General features: G+C 45.4%; 1 protein-coding gene across 1 annotated transcript; it reads right to left on the bottom strand.

Moving 5' to 3' along the window:
* Nucleotides 1-693: 693 nt before the first annotated feature.
* On the bottom strand, nt 694-1,692 carry LOC144277920 (olfactory receptor 52E4-like). The gene has a single exon (XM_077838944.1). It carries the CDS (start codon nt 1,690-1,692, stop codon nt 694-696), a length of 999 nt encoding a protein of 332 aa, XP_077695070.1.
* Between the last annotated feature and the right edge of the window lie 16,996 nt (nt 1,693-18,688).

Here is an 18,688-nt window from a genome sequence, read left to right as displayed (position 1 = left end):
TTTTGGTGAGGATTTTGGGGGGAATGAAGTTTCCAAACAACTCTTTCCCAGTAACCGGTTAAATGTTTGGTGGTGGCAGCGAAAGTCCAAGGGCAAAGGGTAAAATAGTTTGTACCTTGGGGAAGTTTTAACCTAAGCTGGTAAAAGTAAGCTTTGGAGGTTTTCATGCAGGTCCCCACATCTGTATCCTAGAGTTCAGAGTGGGGAAGGAACCTTGAGATATATATATATAGGAGGTGGAAAATGTTCCAGCAACTGGCAAGGTGAGGCAAAGGCAGGAGCAAGCTACAGGGGTAGGACCTTGGGGAGAAGACACACAGCACGGGTGGAGCCTTGACAGAACAGATGGGGCAAGATTGTCATTTCAGGAGTCCAACTACCAGCAGTTGGAAAGGTGGCAACCCAGTGAATTGCACTTAGACTGATTCCCCAGTTTATCATGCTGACACAGCACAGTAAGGACAGGAATGGGTTTAATGTCTCTTGACTGTCCAGAGTAGCAGCCATGTTAGCCTGTATCCGCAAAAAGAAAAGGAGGACTTGTGGCACCTTAGAGACTAAAAAATTTATTTGAGTATAAGCATTCGTGAGCTAGAGCTCACTTCATCGGATGCATTCAATAAATGATTCAGGGAAGAGGGCCCAGCACCATGCACCAGCCAGCTCTGCACGGACCTCAGTCTGAGAAAACATTTAGGTTCCTTTAGGAGTAAAGAGCTGGAGCAGCCTGCCCCGGATTTGTTTGGTCCTCACCCCGTAGATGATGGGGTGGAGCAAGGGGGGCACCAGGAGGTACATATTGGCAATGAGAACAAGGAAGTGCAGTGGCACATTATGGCCAAACCGGTGCGTGAGAGAGGAGAAGAAATCTGGCGTATACAAAGCTAAGATGGCACAAAGGTGAGAGATGCAGGTCCCAAAAGTTTTGAGCCTGGCATCCTTTGTGGGGAGGCGGAAGATGGCCCGGAGGATTTGAGTATAGGACACAGTGATGAACAACACATCCATTCCGATCTCAGAGAAAAGATCAAACAGGCCATAGTAACTACTGATGCGGATGTCAGCGCACGCCAGGTTCACCACAGCTATGTGCTCACAATAGGTGTGGGGGATGACGTTGGTTCTGCAGTATGGCCACCCCCTCGCCAGGAAGGGGTAGGGTAATGCGAATATTCCACTGCGCAGCAGGACGGCCAGGCCGATCTTGGCCACAACAGAGTTTGTCAGGATGCTGGAATGTCTCAGGGGATGGCAGATGGCCACATAGCGATCCAAAGCCATGGCCACGAGGATTCCAGACTCCATGGCTGAGAAGCAGTGAAGGACGTACATCTGGGTGAGGCAAGCACTGAAACTGATCTCCCTGGTATTGAACCAGAAGATATTCAGCATTTTGGGCAGGGTGGATGTGGACATGACCAGGTCAGTGACAGCCAGCATGCAGAGGAAATAATACATGGGCCCATGGAGGCTTTGTTCCATCTTTACAATGAACAGGATGGTGACGTTCCCCAAGACAGCTATGGTGTACATTGTGCAGAAGGGGATGGAGATCCAGATGTGGGCTCCCTCCAAGCCAGGAATGCCCAGCAGGATGAAGGTGGAGGGGTTGTTGAAGTGGGTTGTGTTGGAATCTGACATGGAATAGGGGAGAAGGCATCCAACTCTGAGGCGTAACGCTGTTTCCTGCATGTACCGTACGTTCCCCTGACTTTCTGTGTGTGCCCAGGATGCCTGGATGGAGAGAGAACGTTAATCTGAGATATTACATGCACTACTGGAGGCAGTTCTCATGGGTGAGGCAGATTGTTCGCTCTTCACTCACTGAAAAACGACATTTGAATTGTTCAGAGAAAACAACTATGAACAATGACCACATTAAAGCCAATTCCACATTTTATGGGGCTCCCAGTGTTAATAAGTCCTACACTTAGTGGTGGGGGAACCTTAAGAGACACCAGAAGGAAACACAAGTCTGGATACTGGTTATCCATCATTATTCCTTAATGCGATGAGAGCCAGCATAGGGACTCCATGCTGTAGGAATTCCCCATTCATCAAGTGGCTTGATATGTGAGAGTGGAAAAAACCAAACTTTTGTAAGACATATGCCAGGAGAAACATCCCAATTAGAACATACCTCAGGGAAAAGACCTGGGCGCCATTGACAGCAGCTCAAGAGAAACACCTGCTGATTCAGAGCAGTGGACAAAACAAAAGCAAGCTTCAGATCACTAAAATATGGGATGGAGAATACGATGTTCTAGATATGTGCTCTGTTTTGGTCACCCAGTCTCCATGCAGGATATAGCATATCTAAAAGGGATATCCAAGACAGGCTCTGAGAATGGGGGAGGCTGCCATATGCAAACAGAAAGAAAAGTCATGGCTACGCTCCCTGATACTGGACACCATGCAGAAAAGTCTGGGACTCTTTCGTTTACAGAAGAGACAAAGAAGGGAACATATGAGAGAGGAGAGGAAAATAAAAAATGATACTGATTTATGTTCCAATGGACAAACAGAGAACAGTTCCCAACCAGTACTATCTATAGACACTGAGTACTCCAAGAGGACTAATTCCCCAAAGCTGAAGAAAATTGTCAGCAAAATTGATTGGAGGAAAACATTATACAGAAAAATATGAATGAAAATTGGTCGTTCTTTGCGGAAAAAGTCATGATTCTACAGTCAACAAAATGAACAACTTTGGGTAAAAATCCAGTTCAGTGGCAAAGGGAAGGCAGCAATTAGGGGGAAAAGAATATGTAGCAAAGGGGGAAAAGGGAAACCAGAGAGCCAAGAATACAAATGGAAAGTTATGAAAATTAATAATGGACATTAAAGACATCAGGGAAAACTCAACATTTGGCAGGGCTAAGGATAACAAAAAAGGAGGTTATTAAGAATGTTAACAACAAGAGAAATCACAGAAAAATGTTATGGCAATTCCTGTTTTAAATGTCAAGTATTAAAAACTAAAGGGAAAGTGTTTTTTTAAAAAAAGATTTGACAAGGTTAAAAAACAACCGAAAAGCTGATCTGGGATTAGTTTTTTTTTTTTTTTTAAAGTCTAGATATGTAATTAATGCCAGTAAACAACAGTGTTTATAAAAAAACAGGGTTTATAAAAATAAAACTGATTTCACCCTTTTTGGAGAGTACACATTTGTGGATCAAGGGAACACATGTGGTGGATCAAGGGAACCATGCAGACGCAATGGACCTTGATTTCTCAGAGGCATTTTATTTAGTGGGGGAAAATATTGAGTTAAAAAAATAAACACTCTATAATATCAGTAGAGAACATGCAAAATGGACTGAAAACAAGCTAAGTGACGGATCTCAGAAAGCTGTTGTGGAGAGGCCTTCGTCAGTGAACGGGGCTGTTTGTAGTCAGGTTCTGCAGGGATCGGTTCTATGCCTGAGGCTATTCAATACTGTCATGAATGATCTGGAAGGAAATAGAAGATCACTGCAGATAAAATTTTCAGATGACCCAAAGATTGGCAGAGTGGTTGCAATGAGGTGGCCAGGGCAGGCATACCGATTGATTTGGAGCACTTGAAATGTGGGGCCCATGCAAACAAAATGTTTTAATACCGTCAAATGCAGAATCCTTGGAAAAGGGAATGCAGGCCAGACCCACAGACGACAGCACTGTATTATGGAATGCAAGGACCCTGTAAAGGATTTTGGGGACATTGTGGACAGCCAACTCATCTTGAGAGCCCAGTGAGATGCTGTAGCATAAAGGGATGATGGGTCCTCGGATACATAAACAGGGGAGAGGTGAGTTGGAGCAGGGGAAGGATTTTACCTCTGAAGATGTATAGACTTTGAAGATGTATATCTCTATAGCTTATCAAAAAGATGATCAGGCGGAAACTTTCATGGTGAGAAATCCATGCTTAGTAATGGCTCTGTAATCTACCAGAGAAAGGCTGATCAAGACCGAAGGTCTGGAAGCTGAAGCCAGGCAAATTCTAGCTATAAATTAGGGCCACATATTTAGCAATGAGGGTGATTAACCATTGAGACACACTGAGAAGGGAAGTAGTGGATTCTCCAACTCCCCATGTTGGCAGATCGAAACTGGATGCTTTTCTGGAAGATCTGCTTCAATGGTTGTTTGCACTTAAAATGATACAGCCGTGCTGTCATAGCACTTCAGCATAGACACTACTTACTGAGGTGGAAGGGGTTCTCCCCTCAACTTAGGTAATCCACCTCCCCTAGAGGTAGTAGCTACGTCGATGGGAGAATTCACCTCATGCTGTCTACACCAGTGTTAGGATGATATAGCTACATCTCTCTGGGGTGTGGATTTTTTTGCTGTTTCAAAAAAGGCAAATGCAATGTTAGGTTATATGAGCAGAGGAATAACAAGCCAGTCACAGTACACGATCATATTCCTCTACTCGGTCAGGGTTAGGTGTCAATAGTAATGTGTCCAATTTTGCTCACCAATGTATAGAAAGGAGGTAGATAAACTGGAAAGGAGCCATAGGCAAGAGACAAAGATTATGCACAGGATGGAATGCAAGCCGTAGGAACCGGTGTGTTTATCTGGAAAAGTGGAGATTAATGGGGGACAAGATAGTGAACTTCAAATACTTGAAAGGCTGCCATAAAAAGGTGGAGGAAAGTTATTCTGTCTTACATTGAGAGAGGCAGGACAAAAGGCAATGGGTTGAAACTCCAGCATAGCAGATTTAAATTAAATTTCAGGAAAATCTTCCTAACTTGAAGTACAGGAGGTCAATGGAAGAGACACCCAGGGAAGTCATGGAATCTCCTTCTGTGGAGGTTTTCCAAAGATGTGTGAATAGCCATCAGTCTTAGATGACTAAGACAAAAGAAATCTTGCATCTTGTCAGGGGGTTAGACAAGCTGTCCTTTGCCTTCCCTTATAACTCTATGGCTCTATCATTCTATAATGCAAAATCCTAGTGTAGATCAGGCCTTGGTCACACACAAGCATTTCGGCTCAATACAGAGGTAACTGAGTTGTAATTAATGGGCCTGTGCTTTACAGGAGGTCAGACTGGATGATCACATGGTCCCTTCTGACCTTAAACCCTATGGATCTATCGATAAAAAAAGTAGATCAGGCATTTATGTTTAATGTGTCTCACAACATGAACAAAAGAGCATTTAGTTAAATTGGAAGTCTGAACATATAACAACAAGAAAAGAAATTGCTAACATAATCCATGTTTGGCCTGTAGAAATCCTTGCTACCGACATTATTGGAGTGAACAGCGTAGGTGAAAGGGATTCACAAATGGATTGGCCATTTATAGATTCATAGATATTTAGGTCATTATGATCATCTAGTCTGACCTTCTGCACAACATGGCCACAGAATTTCACCCACCCACTCCTGCAAGAAACCTCTCTCCTATGTCTGAGCTATTGTAGTCCTCAAATCATGGTTTAAAGACTACAAGGAGCAGAGAATCCTCCAGCAAGTGACCCGTGCCCCATGCTACGGAGGAAGGCGAAAAACCTCCAGGACAGATTGGAAGAGGCCCTGGAGGTTTTTCGCCTTCCTCTGTAGCATGGGGCACGGGTCACTTGCTGGAGGATTCTCTGCTCCTGGAAGTCTTTAAACCACGATTTGAGGACTTCAATAGCTCAGACATAGGTGAGAGGAGCAGGAGTGGGAGGGTGAGATTCTGTGGCCTGCGTTGTGCAGGAGGTCAGACTAGACAATCATAATGGCCCCTTCTGACCCCAGATACGGCGATCAGCTAAATCCTGTGCATATGGGCAAGATTCATCAGCCAGATACTACAGATAATTCTTTCCTGGGTAACTCAGATCTGACCCCATCTAATATCCCATCACAGGCCATTGGGCCTATTTACCGTGAATATTTAATTACCAAAACCATAAAGAAAAGGAGTACTTGTGGCACCTTAGAGACTAACCAGTTTATTTGAGCATAAGCTTTCGTGAGGTATAGCTCACTTCATCAGATGCATCCGATGAAGTGAGCTGTAGCTCACAAAAGCTCATGCTCAAATAAATTGGTTAGTCTCTACGGTGCCACAAGTACTCCTTTTCTTTTTGCGAATACAGACTAACACGGCTGTTACTCTGAAACTTACCAAAACCATGTTATCCCATCATACCATCTCCTCCATAAACTTATTGAGTTTAATTTTAAAGCCAGATAGATCTTTTGCCCCCACTGCTTCCCTTGGAAGGCTGTTCCAAAACTTCACTCCTCTGATGGTTAGAAACCTTCATCTAATTTCTAGTCTAAATATCCTGGTGGCCAGTTTATACCATTTGTTCTTGTGTCCACATTGGCACTGAGCTTAAATAATTCCTCTCCCTCTCCGGTATTTATCCCTCTGATATATTTAGAGAGAGCAACCATATTTCCCCTCAACCTTCTTTTAATTAGGCTAAACAAGCCAAGCTCCTTGTGTCTCCTTTCATAAGACAAGTTTTCCATTCCTCAGATCATCCTAGTAGCCCTTCTCTGTACCTGTTCCAGTTTGAATTCATCCTTCTTAAACATGGGAGACCAGAACTGCACACAGTGTTCCAGGTGAGGTCTAATCAGGGCCTTGTATAACGGTACTAAAACCTCCTTATCCCTACTGGAAATACCTCTCCTGATGCATCCCATGACCGCATTAGCTTTTTTCACAGCCATATCACATTGTCGGTGCAGTTGCTGTCATCACCTGTAGTTAAGGCTGTCTGATGCTTGAATAAAAGACCCCATTTTCAGTTGCTTATGAATTTGCGAAATTTTAGGTGTTTGGACTGAAATTTCCCATGCCGGGTGGCTGCTTTGAGCAGAATTGTGTTTTGAAAGTTTCAGGAATAACAGTTCAGCCCACTTCTCGAATGGAACTTGGAGAAAGTATGTGTTTCCCACCTTGAAAAATTCTTCTTATTGTTCTAGTGAGGAGCGCTACCAACTCCAAGCTTTCCAGCAGCTAAAAGTCAGGTAAGAGCTCCTGTCCCCCTGCCCCGTTAACAGCCAGAGCCCTGAAATGCAAGAGGAGAGGGTGACCGTGTCTGTGCGTTAACACACAGCTGGCCCCTGATGTGTCTACTCAGTTCTTACTCCAAGGGGAGTTTTGCCTCACTGGGGCCTGAGCAAAGTACAGGCCACTGATTCAGAATTTGGTCCTCTATTGTACATCTACTGACACCTTTCATTCTGTAGGATCCCCTCTGCCACTGAAATGCAGCCACCTCGGGACGGTAGTCCATCAGGCAGGATGACCAGGGGTGCCCAGAAAAGAGTGACATTTTGGCCAGTGATTCTTTAGCAAACTCATCACCTATGGGAAGAGCCCTGGGATGTGTCATGGTTGTGCAGAGCGGAAAGGACCCCAGACGTACTCTCTGTCCCATCACGTCCACGTTGCACAGTGTTTGTTGAGCAGGTGATCTCCTCAGCAAGAAATGGGTACCTGTGAATTTGAGATGGAAGCGTCTTCCCTGGGAATCCCCCTCAGGTAGCCGTCTCCCAAACCTCTCTCACCCCAGCATCTGTAGCAACATGCCACACCGAGAGCCGATCCAAGGGTGTGCACGGTTTATAATATAGCTCTGTGCAATCCCAGGGGGGTTCACTCAGCCTCGAGGGGAGAAGAGAGCATCTGAATGTAAACAGGCTGCAGAGAAGCATGTCTCTTCTTCTGTGCTAATTATTCAGCTTTAGGAGTAAACATTCATTAAGGGACTGTCCCAAAGGGAGATGAGAGCTCCTGGGCTCTGTGCTGAGTCAGAGAAGAATTGGCTGTTTGTGTATTTGTGTATATTTATAAAATATAGTTGATTTGAAAGAAAATAAGGGATAATTGCCTAGATGGATAGATGGATAGATAGGAGACAGACAGATCTGGAAAAAGGTGACCAAGGGGAGACATGAGCATTTTCTGCTGTTGCTATGGGCTCAGAGATCAGTAAATCTCATGTGCAGAGGTAAACTCCTTCCCCTGCTCCAACTCACCACTCCCCTGTCTATGCATCCAAGCCCTTTCGGCCACAGCATCGCACTGGGAGCTCACGATAACTTGGTTATCCACAGTGATCACTTAGTGCTTTTCAGGGTCTCTGCGTTCCATAATACAGTGCCCTGGTCTGTGGGTTGGGCCTGCATTCCCTGTTCCAAGAGGATCACTTTGCATTTGTCTTTATTAAAGCATAGTGTTTGCATGGGCCCAGCTCACCAAATGTTCCAGATCAAATGTTATGCCTGCCCCGGCCGCCTATTGCAACCACTCTGCATGTCTTTGGAACATTCACTAATTTTATCTGCAGTAAAAAGGAGTACTTGTGGCACCTTAGAGACTAACCAATTTATTTGAGCATGAGCTTTCATGAGCTACAGCTCACTTCATCAGATGCATACCGTGGAAACTGCAGCAGACTTTATATATACACAGAGAATATGAAACAATACCTTCTCCCACCCCACTGTCCTGCTGGTAATAGCTTATCTAAAGTAATCATCAGGTTAGGCCATTTCCAGCACAAATCCAGGTTTTCTCACCCTCCAGCCCCACACACAAATTCACTCTCCTGCTGGTGATAGCCCAACCAAAGTGACAACTCTTTACACAATGTGCATGATAATCAAGTTAGGCCATTTCCTAATTATCTGCATTATCATTATCTGCAGTGATTTTCTCTTTCCTTCCAGATCCTTGAATAAAATACTGAACAGCATCAGGCCTAGAAATGATCCCAGCAGAACCCCACTAGAAACAGCCCCATTCACTGACAATGGCCATTGACAGCTGATTTCCGATATCCGCCAGCCACTTTTCAGTCCATTTTTCGTGCGCTCCACTGATATTGTAGAGCGTTCCTTTTATTATCGGAATGTTTCCCCTGCTAAATCAAGTGCCTCAGAGAAATGAATTTTACTGCATCTGTGCAGTTCCCTTGATCAACCAAACCTGTATTCTCATTAAACAATGACATTGGGGTTTTTTGACAACACCTGTTTTCCATAAACCAAGTTGTTGACTGCTATTAATTATATTCCTGGACTTTTTAAAAACTAATCCCAGACCACTGTTTCCATTGTTTCCTAACCTTGTCAAATCTTTTTTTTTTAAACTTTCCCTTTGTAAAACAACCTTTACATTTCACACAGTACTGCCCTGTATTTGCCTTTTCTTTTTTGTTTGCTCTGCTGCTGCCTGATTGCACCCTTCTGCTTCCGAGTGAGATGCGTGGTCATTGTTCAGTTCTTACCTCTGGTGTTCATAACTCTAATTTTCTACTATCGATGCTCTTTAACACCCTCCGAGATAGCTAATGGCCTGGAAAGCATTTCATTGTGTCATGTGATATGAGTGTCATACTGCTTCTTTCCAAATGCAGACAAAAAAAATGGAACATATTTACCTTTTCTGCAACATTAACAAGTTTCCTTTCACTGTCTAGTAATTGGCCTAAAACTTTTCAAGGATTTCTTTTGATGTTAATATACTTAGTAACCTCCTTTTTCGTTTCCTTAGACATGCTAAACAGGGATTTTTCCCTGAAGTCTTTAAAGTCCCTTATCAGTTTTAATAAATTCCAATTTGTATTACTTACTGTCCATTTTCCCTTTCACCCCAAGTGTAATATATCGCTTTCCGCCGCAATTGCTACCTTCCCTTCACTACTGAACTGGGTTTTTAGTCAAAGTTGTCCACCTCCTTGACTGTGGACTCCTGGTGTTTTAGCTGTCTAATAACCTCCTCTTTAATAACTCCCAGTTTTCATTCCCATTTTTCTTTCTGAATTTCCTGCCATTAGTTTTGCTGAGAATTTTCCTCAGCTTTGGGCAATTACCCTTTTTGAAGCACTAAATATCTATCGATATTACTGGTTGGGAACTGTTCTCTGTTTGTCCATGTGAATGTAATCCGTTCCATTCTTTATTTTTCTCTCCTCTATCATATGCCCCCTTCTTTGTCTTTTCTCTTAACTCAACACTTTTCAGTCTGTCCGCATGTGGCAGCGTTCCCCATTCCCATAGCCTGTTTCAGAAATCCCCTTTCTATCTGCTAAATGCTTTATAGAGATTGGCTGCCCAAAACTGAGCACAAATCCAGAGCAGGTTATTCTCCAGCCTATTCCGTAGGCATCCAAACATTGTCCCTGTCTGGCTAGTGCTGCAAATGAGCAGGTGTTTCCGTGGAGCTGCTGTCAGTGAGGCTTTTTCCCTGACCTGTGTCCTAGTTGGGATGTTTCCCCCTGGCACATGACTTGGCAAAGGTTTCATTTTTTACCACTCTCATATTTTGCGCAGCCGGGTAATGGGGAACTCCATACAGCATGGACACTTTTGCCTGGGTTTCATCGTGTTAAGGAAGAATGAGGGATAAACTGTACCTGTACACATTTTTCCTGCTGGTGCCCATGAAGGTTTCCCACACCATGACTTGTAGGAAACATTGACCAATGGAGCACCATTAAATATGGAATTGGCATTAATAGGGTCAGTTGTTCATAATTTACTCCTCTGAATCATGTAAATCTCATTTTTCAGTGTGTGAAGAATGAGCGATCTGCTTCACCCATGAGAACAGCCTCCAGTAGTCCATGTAGTGTCTCATATTTACATTCTCTCTCCATCCAGGCATTTGTATTGCGACCATCACCCTAGACTCTGGGCACATACAAGAAATCAGGGGAACGTACAGTACATATAAGACACACCACTCTACTTCAGAGTTGGACACCTTCTCCCCTACTCCATGTCAGATTCCAACACAACCGACTTCACCAACCCCTCCACCTTCCTCCTGCTGGGCATTCCTGAGGGGTTAAGAAGCTCTAATAACCTATTTGGCACCTGACCTGAAGGACCATTGAGGAAATAGATACTTTCAAATGTGGCGGGTGGGGCGGGGGAGGATTTGTTTGTGGCTCTCTTGCTTTGTTCCCTCTCCAGATGGAGGGAGAGACCAAGCAGGTACTACATCTCCTGAAAACATACCTGGAATGATCCATCTAAAATTATAGACATTGTAGGTAAGGCAAGGAAATGTGTTAGGTTATCTTTTGTTTTGGCTTGTGAATTTTCCTATGCTACATAGGTAGTTTTATTCCTGTTTTTCTAACTGTGAAGCTGAGGCAGAGGGGAATCCTCTGTGTTTTAAATCTTTTTATTACCCTGTAAAGTTACCTTCCATCCTGATTTTGCAGGTGTGATTCTTTTACTTTTTGGTTTCCAAATAAAGTTCTTCTTTTAAGAACCTGATTGATTTTCAGTGTCCTGAGGTCAAAGGGTCTGGTCTGTGCTCACATTGCTAACCAATTGGTTGGTATATTACTCTCAAGCCTCCCCAGGAAATGGGGGTGAAGAGGCTTGGGAGATATTTTGGGGGGATAAGGATTCCAAGTGACCCATCCCTGAATTTTTGTAAAAATCACTTATTGGTGGTAGGAATACCGTCCAAGGACTAGGAAAGGAATTTGTGCCTTGGGGAAGTTTTTAACCTAAGCTGGTAGATAATTTCATGCAGGTCCCCACATCTGTACCCCAGAGTTCAGAGTGTGTGGAGGGGAACCCTGACAGTGTAGCCAGCCAGCCCCCTTGACTTTGAACCACCTTAAATTGTGTTTGATGAAAGCATCTTCCAGAAATTCTTCCAGGTCTAGATCCACAAAGGAATTCATGTAAATACTGAATTTAGACTCCACTGCTTTTTCAAACCCCGGCTCATCTGCTGTCCAACCGTGTAGGAGCCTAAGATTCCACCAGCAGCCTGCACAAAGTAACCTGAATGCTGATGCTGCTCCACAGCTAACGAGCTGCTCAGAGTCTTTGCTCAGGCCTCAATTCTGGTGGGTTTCTCCAACGAGATGTTCCTCTCACCCATCTGCCCCGCAAACCCGCTCTGTTAGGGGTTCTCTGACCATGCCTCCTGGATGGGGCCTTGCAGGTCATGAATGTACGTGTGCATGTCTCTGTGTGTGTGTGTACATGGGTCCGTGTGTGTCCATGTACGTCCATATGTGTGTGTGTGTGTGTGTGGATCCATGTTTGTGGGTGTGCGCTCATGGATCCATGGGTGTGCGTGTGTGCGCATGTGGGACCATGTACACGTGTTTTCATTTGCGTCTGTTTGTCTGCATCCCCAGAAAGTAGGGAGGAGGGGTTTTGATTCATTAGGAACTGGGGAAAGGGGGAAGGCTACACAGGAAGGCTGGGCTCCACCAAAATCAAAATGGAACCAGATTGCTGGCACTTGAAATTAAGAGGGTCAGAGAGCAGTTTTTAAACTAAGTGATGCAGGAAACCTGAGAGGTGCAGAGGAGCACGTGTTTCAGACAGAGACATCCCTGAGGGGAGGATCTATTAATGGAGATTCTCTAGATCCTAGTGAGGAGGAGAGGAAGGAAGATGGTAAAATACAGGTAGGATCTGATGACAAAGAGTCAAATGAAAAAGAGTCCCATTCAATTACATACTGTAAGGGCAGACAGCTAAAAAGTGACAGTTTTTACAGTGTTTATCCATGTCAGCAGGGTCTGAAGGAATGCTTCCCTGACAGCTAGCTGGGAGGAGGAAGAGACCCTGGGTGTGTTTATGTAAATGCAGTTTGCTCCTGCTTTGCTTAGATTTGCTAGCTAGTCAGCGGATAGAGAGGGTGTTTGCTCATTGTAATCAACTGCGCTGATATTGGTTCACAAATTATGTTAGTACTGAATTCAGGGATAGTGAAATATGGTTACCAGTGGGTAATTGTTGTGGGAACACAGAAAAGCAGGACTGTGCTTCATCTGTTCCAAAGCAAGGGTGTTCATGGTTAGCAGAAAGGACTTTTTAAGCCGGGGGCTCCACTGTTAGAGCTCTGTGAGAGTAAGAAGCTTAGGGGCAGGCATTCTGGTCAGCAAATTGCAGGGTCTCCCCAGGGGCATTACCTCGACTGGTTTGACTTGTTTTCTCAACTGTTCAAAGAATAGAGCTAAATAGGCTCTGAGTATTGCCTCTCAGAAGGGCCTCGGGGTGGTGTGTAAATTTCCAAGGTTACTGGGTAGAGGCTCAAGTCAGTTCTGTGTTGGATAGAGGGAAAGGAAGACCTAGATATTGAACCCGGTCGTGGTTGCTGCAGGCTCCACCTGGCAGAAGGGTTATATATACAAATGCTAGAAATCTAAATAATAAGACGGTTCAACTAGAGTGCCTTACATTAAATGAGGATATTGATATAATAGGCATGACAAAAACTTGGTGGAATGAGGATAATCAGTGGTACATGGTGATAGCAGGGTACAAAATATATTGGAAGGACAGAAGAGGTCATGCTGGTGGAGATGTGGCATTATATGTGAAAGAAAGGATAGAATCTAATGAAGTACAATTTGGAAATTAACCAAACTGGACCACAGAATCTCTCTGGCTAGTAACTTGATACTCGAATAATAAGAATATAGCAGTAGGGATATATCACCGACCACTTGGCCAGGATGGTGATAGGGACTGTGAAATGCTCAGGAAGATTAGAGAGGCTGTTAAAATAATTTAAAAATAAACCACAATACCCTTAATAATAATGGGGGATTTCAACTATCCCCATATTGATTGGGTACAAGTCACCTGAGGATGGGATGCAGAAATAAAGTTTCTTGACACCTCAAATGACTGCTTCTTGGAGCAGCTAATCAGGGAACTCACAACGGGAGAGTCAAATACTGAATTAGTCCTATGTGGAGCACAGGATCTGGTCCAAGAGGTGACTATAGCTGAAGCACTTGGTAATAAGGACCATAATCTAATTCAATTTAACATCCCTGTGGTGGGGAAAATACCACAGCAGCCGAACACTGTACCATTTAATTTCACAAAGGGGAATGACACCAAAAATGAAGAAGTTAGATAAAAGAGAAATTGAAAAGAACAGCATGAAAAGTGAAATCCTGCAAGCTGCATGGAAACTACTTAATAGAGTGTAGGCTCCTTTTACTAGACTGGCCTCTGAACTTTATTGGGAGTGTACCAGCTGGGAAGATCCTGTCTGATGCCTTAGGGAAAGAGTGACACTCTCCCTCTTCCAGGAATCTTAGAATCACAGGAAGTGCAGGGGGAGCAGATGGTAGGCTCCATTTTCAGAAGAGGAGTGAGATTGCTTGTGTGGAGCTCTGTCCACACGCGGAGCTGCTGCTAGGAAGCCAAGAGCCGCTGCTACGAGCCCGCTGGGGATCTGATCGAGCGGGGAGCCTCAGAGGCTGTTGGTGGCTTCCCTGGAGCCAGGTCAGAGACTGTTGCTGTGCCTGGAGCCGAATGAGGTGGGCCTGCTGTGGAGGAACTGTGAGTAACCCCCACCCTTGTTGGGAAAGCGCAGGCAAGGGAAGGGGCACCGTAGAGAGGCTGAGTCTGAGGAGAGGCAGCTTGATCTTCCCCCCAAATTAGGACGCAGAGCGGCTGACATTTGGTGGGGCCAGCTCCAATCGTCAGAGGGGTTATGCAGCTTGTTGCCATGGCTGGACTGATACACAGATCCAACAGAGTGCTGTCTGCAGCTGCAGATCTCCAAGGACGCCCATGCAAGCAAATGTCTAGGACTCTGCAATCCAGAGTATACACTTTGGGGTGGGGTACATGGAGGCAGTGTAAATGCCAATTAAGAAAGTTTCGTGTCTCACTATAGCCCATGTTTGTTAATTGATTATATTCCACTGCCCTCTGTGGATTTAAATTAGTAGTTGCTTATATACTGTTACGTTAAGTTGTTAAAGAAAGGTGTGTTAACTCTCTTTTAAGGATATTGCATGTATATTAATTATAACTGGTATTTTTGAGTTAGACCCTGTCATCACACGTCACTGTTACGGTGCTCTGCTCCGTCCAATGTTGATAACCGTTCAGCTGTGCGCGTGTGCTCCCTCTGCATGCTGTCCCAGTTCTGCGCAGGTAGCTGACACAGCTTGCCCGAGAGAACCCCCAACGACCACAGACTCAGATAAGGTCTGTAGGCACCCGGCAAGGTTTATTGACAAATGAAGCAGGGTCTCTAGCGCCCTGGATCAGATGTCTACAGTTCTGCTAGTACATGAGTGTCCCCTGAGGGTGGATTCAGCTCAGTCAGTGGTAGGAATTTCCTCTGCCCTCTCCGCAGACAAAGACACCCTGGAGTGTGTTTCCATAAGGTATGCAGAGAACCTCTCAGGTATGTGTATTTCTGTAGCATCAGCCCTGCTCTTGCCAGATTCTGTGTGTGGGGCCTGCCTCTTGCTCACAGCTTAACTTTGATTTCTATTAGCAAAGCCCTGGCTACTTTGGTTCAGCCCTCAATCCTCATGCTAGGTGTGTGATACAAGGGTTCCTGTGTGAGGCCTTCTTCTTACTACAGACCCAGGCCACAGAATACTATTAATATTATTAGAATAGGTTTCTTTCTGGAGGTTCCCAAGGCATGCCACGGAGTGTGTACAGGACTAGCAAGGGGCAGGCACTGCCAAATTCAAGTGCCTTTCGGAGTAAAGGGACTTCAGCACTGGAATGCTTAGGATCGCCTTTAATGTCCACAACATCAGGCGCCCAGGCAGAGAGGTGAGTGTTGCCCACTCCCGAGTAAGCCAGGGAGGAAGGGGGGAATTACAAGAGGCTCAACTTAAATGCATACCCCAATCTAAAAAAAACATTGTAAGAGAACCAAAAAGTGTCACCGTAGCTGAACAACAAAGTAAAAGAAGCAGTGAGAGGCAAAAAGGCTTCATTTAAATAGTGGAATTTAAATCCTATTGAGGAAAATCGAAAGGAGCATAAACTCCTGGCAAATGAAGTTTAAGTGTTTAATTAGGAAGGTTAAAAAAAGAATTTGAAGAACAGCTAGCCAAAGTCTCAGAAAGTAATAGCAAAATAAGTTGCGAGGAGAAGGAACTTCTAGGATGAACCATCATGGGCACTCGAAGAAGAATTCTGTGCTGAGTAAAGTACTTGCTCAGAAGGAGAAACAGAGTCATCCTCTGGGCCTGGCAGGACAGATTGGAAATGCTAAAGTAGGCTGAAGACAGTTATTCCTCCTTGGAGAGGGAAGATCCTTGATGAACGCTGCTGGGTACCAGGAAACACCAATGGATCTCGAGCCCTTCTAGACCATACATCTGGATCAAGACAAACTAATAGGCTCCAGCCATCCAATTTACTGACTAATGCAATCAAAGGAAGAGTGTTGGTGAGTCTTATAATCTCACGTGTGAAGTCTGTGGGGTTGCATTCTCAGAATAGAACTGCAGAGGTTCAAGCATCAAGAGCATCAAGGAGTCTTTTCTAAGGATGAGGTGATCAATTTCAATGACTGTGTCAAAGGTGTCCATGACAGCCCAAAGAGAGCCATTGAAGTTGCTCTCAATAAAACTAAAGACGCAGCCCAAAGTAGAAAAAGGACTTATGATCGCAAGTCCAGTGGGACTCTCATAAGCTGTGGTAAGCAGGTACCAGTTTGTAACCATAGATGCTGGGTCATAATAAAAGACAAGGGAAGTGGGAGTCAAATGCCCACATTGTGGTCACTCACAGTAATCCTGCACTGCCAGTTTACACTATCCAGCCGGAATGTGGAGGTCCTGAGAGAGTGGTACATGGGGACCAGCTAAAACATTGGACTTTTAGTCCAGCCAGGGCTCACAGGAGTCGCAGAGCATCATATCCGGAGGAGGCTGAAACCATTGGGGCAAATGCAAACCCTGATGAAAATAGACTGATCCCTCAAATTGACCTGGTGTTACCTGGTGACAAGGGAACAGAAAATATGGGTAATGAGCCACCAGTCTTAAGAAAGTCCCAGAGAACTACTAAGGGTGTACTGATTATTAAACTTAGAGATGATTGTGTTATTGGTTCTATGTAGTCTTTAGTGAATATTATGTATAGAATAAAGAATTGGACAGGGGATGTTAAGTATGATAAATGTACTTTTATTCATTGCAAATGTATTGTTTTTTAATATATAAATGTTGATAATATGGGGCCCAGTTATGCTGGTGTGAACGTTCTGGCTGTGGCAGAATTATACTAGGGAGGAATGTAAATTACTGGCCGCTCACTAAAATTCAGTGAGGATTTTTGATTGGCCCTTTCCTAGTCCCAAAAGGAAGGGGAAGGGTCCAAACCAGCCCCTAGAGTCAGAGAGGAGAGGCCAACATTACTTGTCAGCCTGATTGACAGGGCAGGCAGACCAGGGAGGAAGTCTGGAGGTCAGGAGGTTCCCATCGTCTGTGTGAGCTGGGACTGCCTGGGACAGAGCGGGGTTGAGTTAAGGAGACAGCAGGGGCCTGGGCAGAGCTGAGAGCAGAGACAGGCCGGCCAGAACCAGAGAAGTAGCCCAGGGAGTTGAGCTGGGCACAGAGCTGCAGCAGCCCGAAGCAGAGGGGCCAGAGAAGCAGCCCAGGGAGCTGGAGGCTGAGCAGCAGCAGCGCTGGGGCTGGGGCTGGGGCTGGGTGCGGTGCACAGTTGGGGAGAGCAAGGAAGACCCTGGGCAGAGGGACCAGCGCAGGGAAATACCCCTAGTCAAGAGGCCTTGCAGGCCAGAATTGGAGGGGAATCGTAACTGTGTTGGGTGAGGATGACGCTGTGGAGAGGGGCCCTACCACCTAAAGCCTGAGACATATGGCCACTGAGAGAGCAAGTGTCTGACCCACAGCACCCTTGCAGCACAGCCAGGGCCTGGGCAAGAGGCCTGGGACATGGGAGGGACAGACTGTGAACTGCCCTGACACTCCAGAGACGGCTGGTTTTGGTGTTCCTGTAGAAGAAGAGGGGGTTCCATGTTTTTCTTTATCCTTTCCATATTTCCTTTTTTTTTTTTTTTCTTTCGGTTGGTGTTCATTTTTGAAAATATGGTTGGCTTCGTTGTGGGGGCTGAGAATGATCCTCGCAGGCAGGAGGATCCCCAGCCGGTGTTGCACCAATCCCTGAAATGCAGGGGGAAGTCACAGAAGTTGCGAGCCCACCATAGACCAGGATGTTCTGCCTCCCAGTTCCCCTCCACTCCTCTAAAGCAGCCCTCACCTTATGTTTCAAACCACAGGTGTCCACCAGAAAACGATGACGCTCATCCCGCAGCACAGTGGGGAACAGGGTTGCGGACCCATAATCATCATCTTGCTGGGCCCCTGTTAGACCCTGTGGTCCAAGGAGATGGGCAAAGAGGGAGCAGACCACTGGTGCGGCGATTGTACCTGTGGCTCTGTGCAACCCGTCTCTGTGCCCGGAAAGGGATAGGGAGGTGGAGGGAAGAGAGCAGCTCCTAAAGAGTCAGGGAGGGGAGACAAAAAAAACGCCCCCTGAGGTTAGTCCAAGGACAGAGGAAATGACACAAGCCCTGGGTGGCAGCAGTGTAGAAGATGAAGGGAAAGAAATGAGGGATGTGACAGGGGCACGAGTGGGGCTGAGGCCAGGAGCGGGACTAGGAGCAGGGGCAGAAGTTTGACTGGGAAGCCCAGCAGCAAAGCCAAAGGAATGCGACACCTCTAGACTGGGTCCAGGGGCTGAGGAGATGGCGACAGGAGGGGAGACCTCAATGACTCTGGGCCCAGAGACCACATGGAACTCTACAACCAAGGTGTGGGACATGTAAAGATTATGTGAAACAGTGTCAAGGGGACAAAAAGATGAAAACTGTGGATGTGATGTGAATTAGAGCAATCACCCTGCTCCGGCTCAGCCAGGGTTAAAAGCCAGCCCTTGGCTAGGGCTGGGGCT

The sequence above is a fragment of the Eretmochelys imbricata genome, chromosome 1 (assembly GCF_965152235.1).
Source record: "Eretmochelys imbricata isolate rEreImb1 chromosome 1, rEreImb1.hap1, whole genome shotgun sequence".
Lineage (NCBI taxonomy): Eukaryota > Metazoa > Chordata > Testudines > Cheloniidae > Eretmochelys > Eretmochelys imbricata.
Note: the sequence above shows the minus strand (reverse complement) of the source record. Positions and strands in the feature narration are given on the sequence as shown.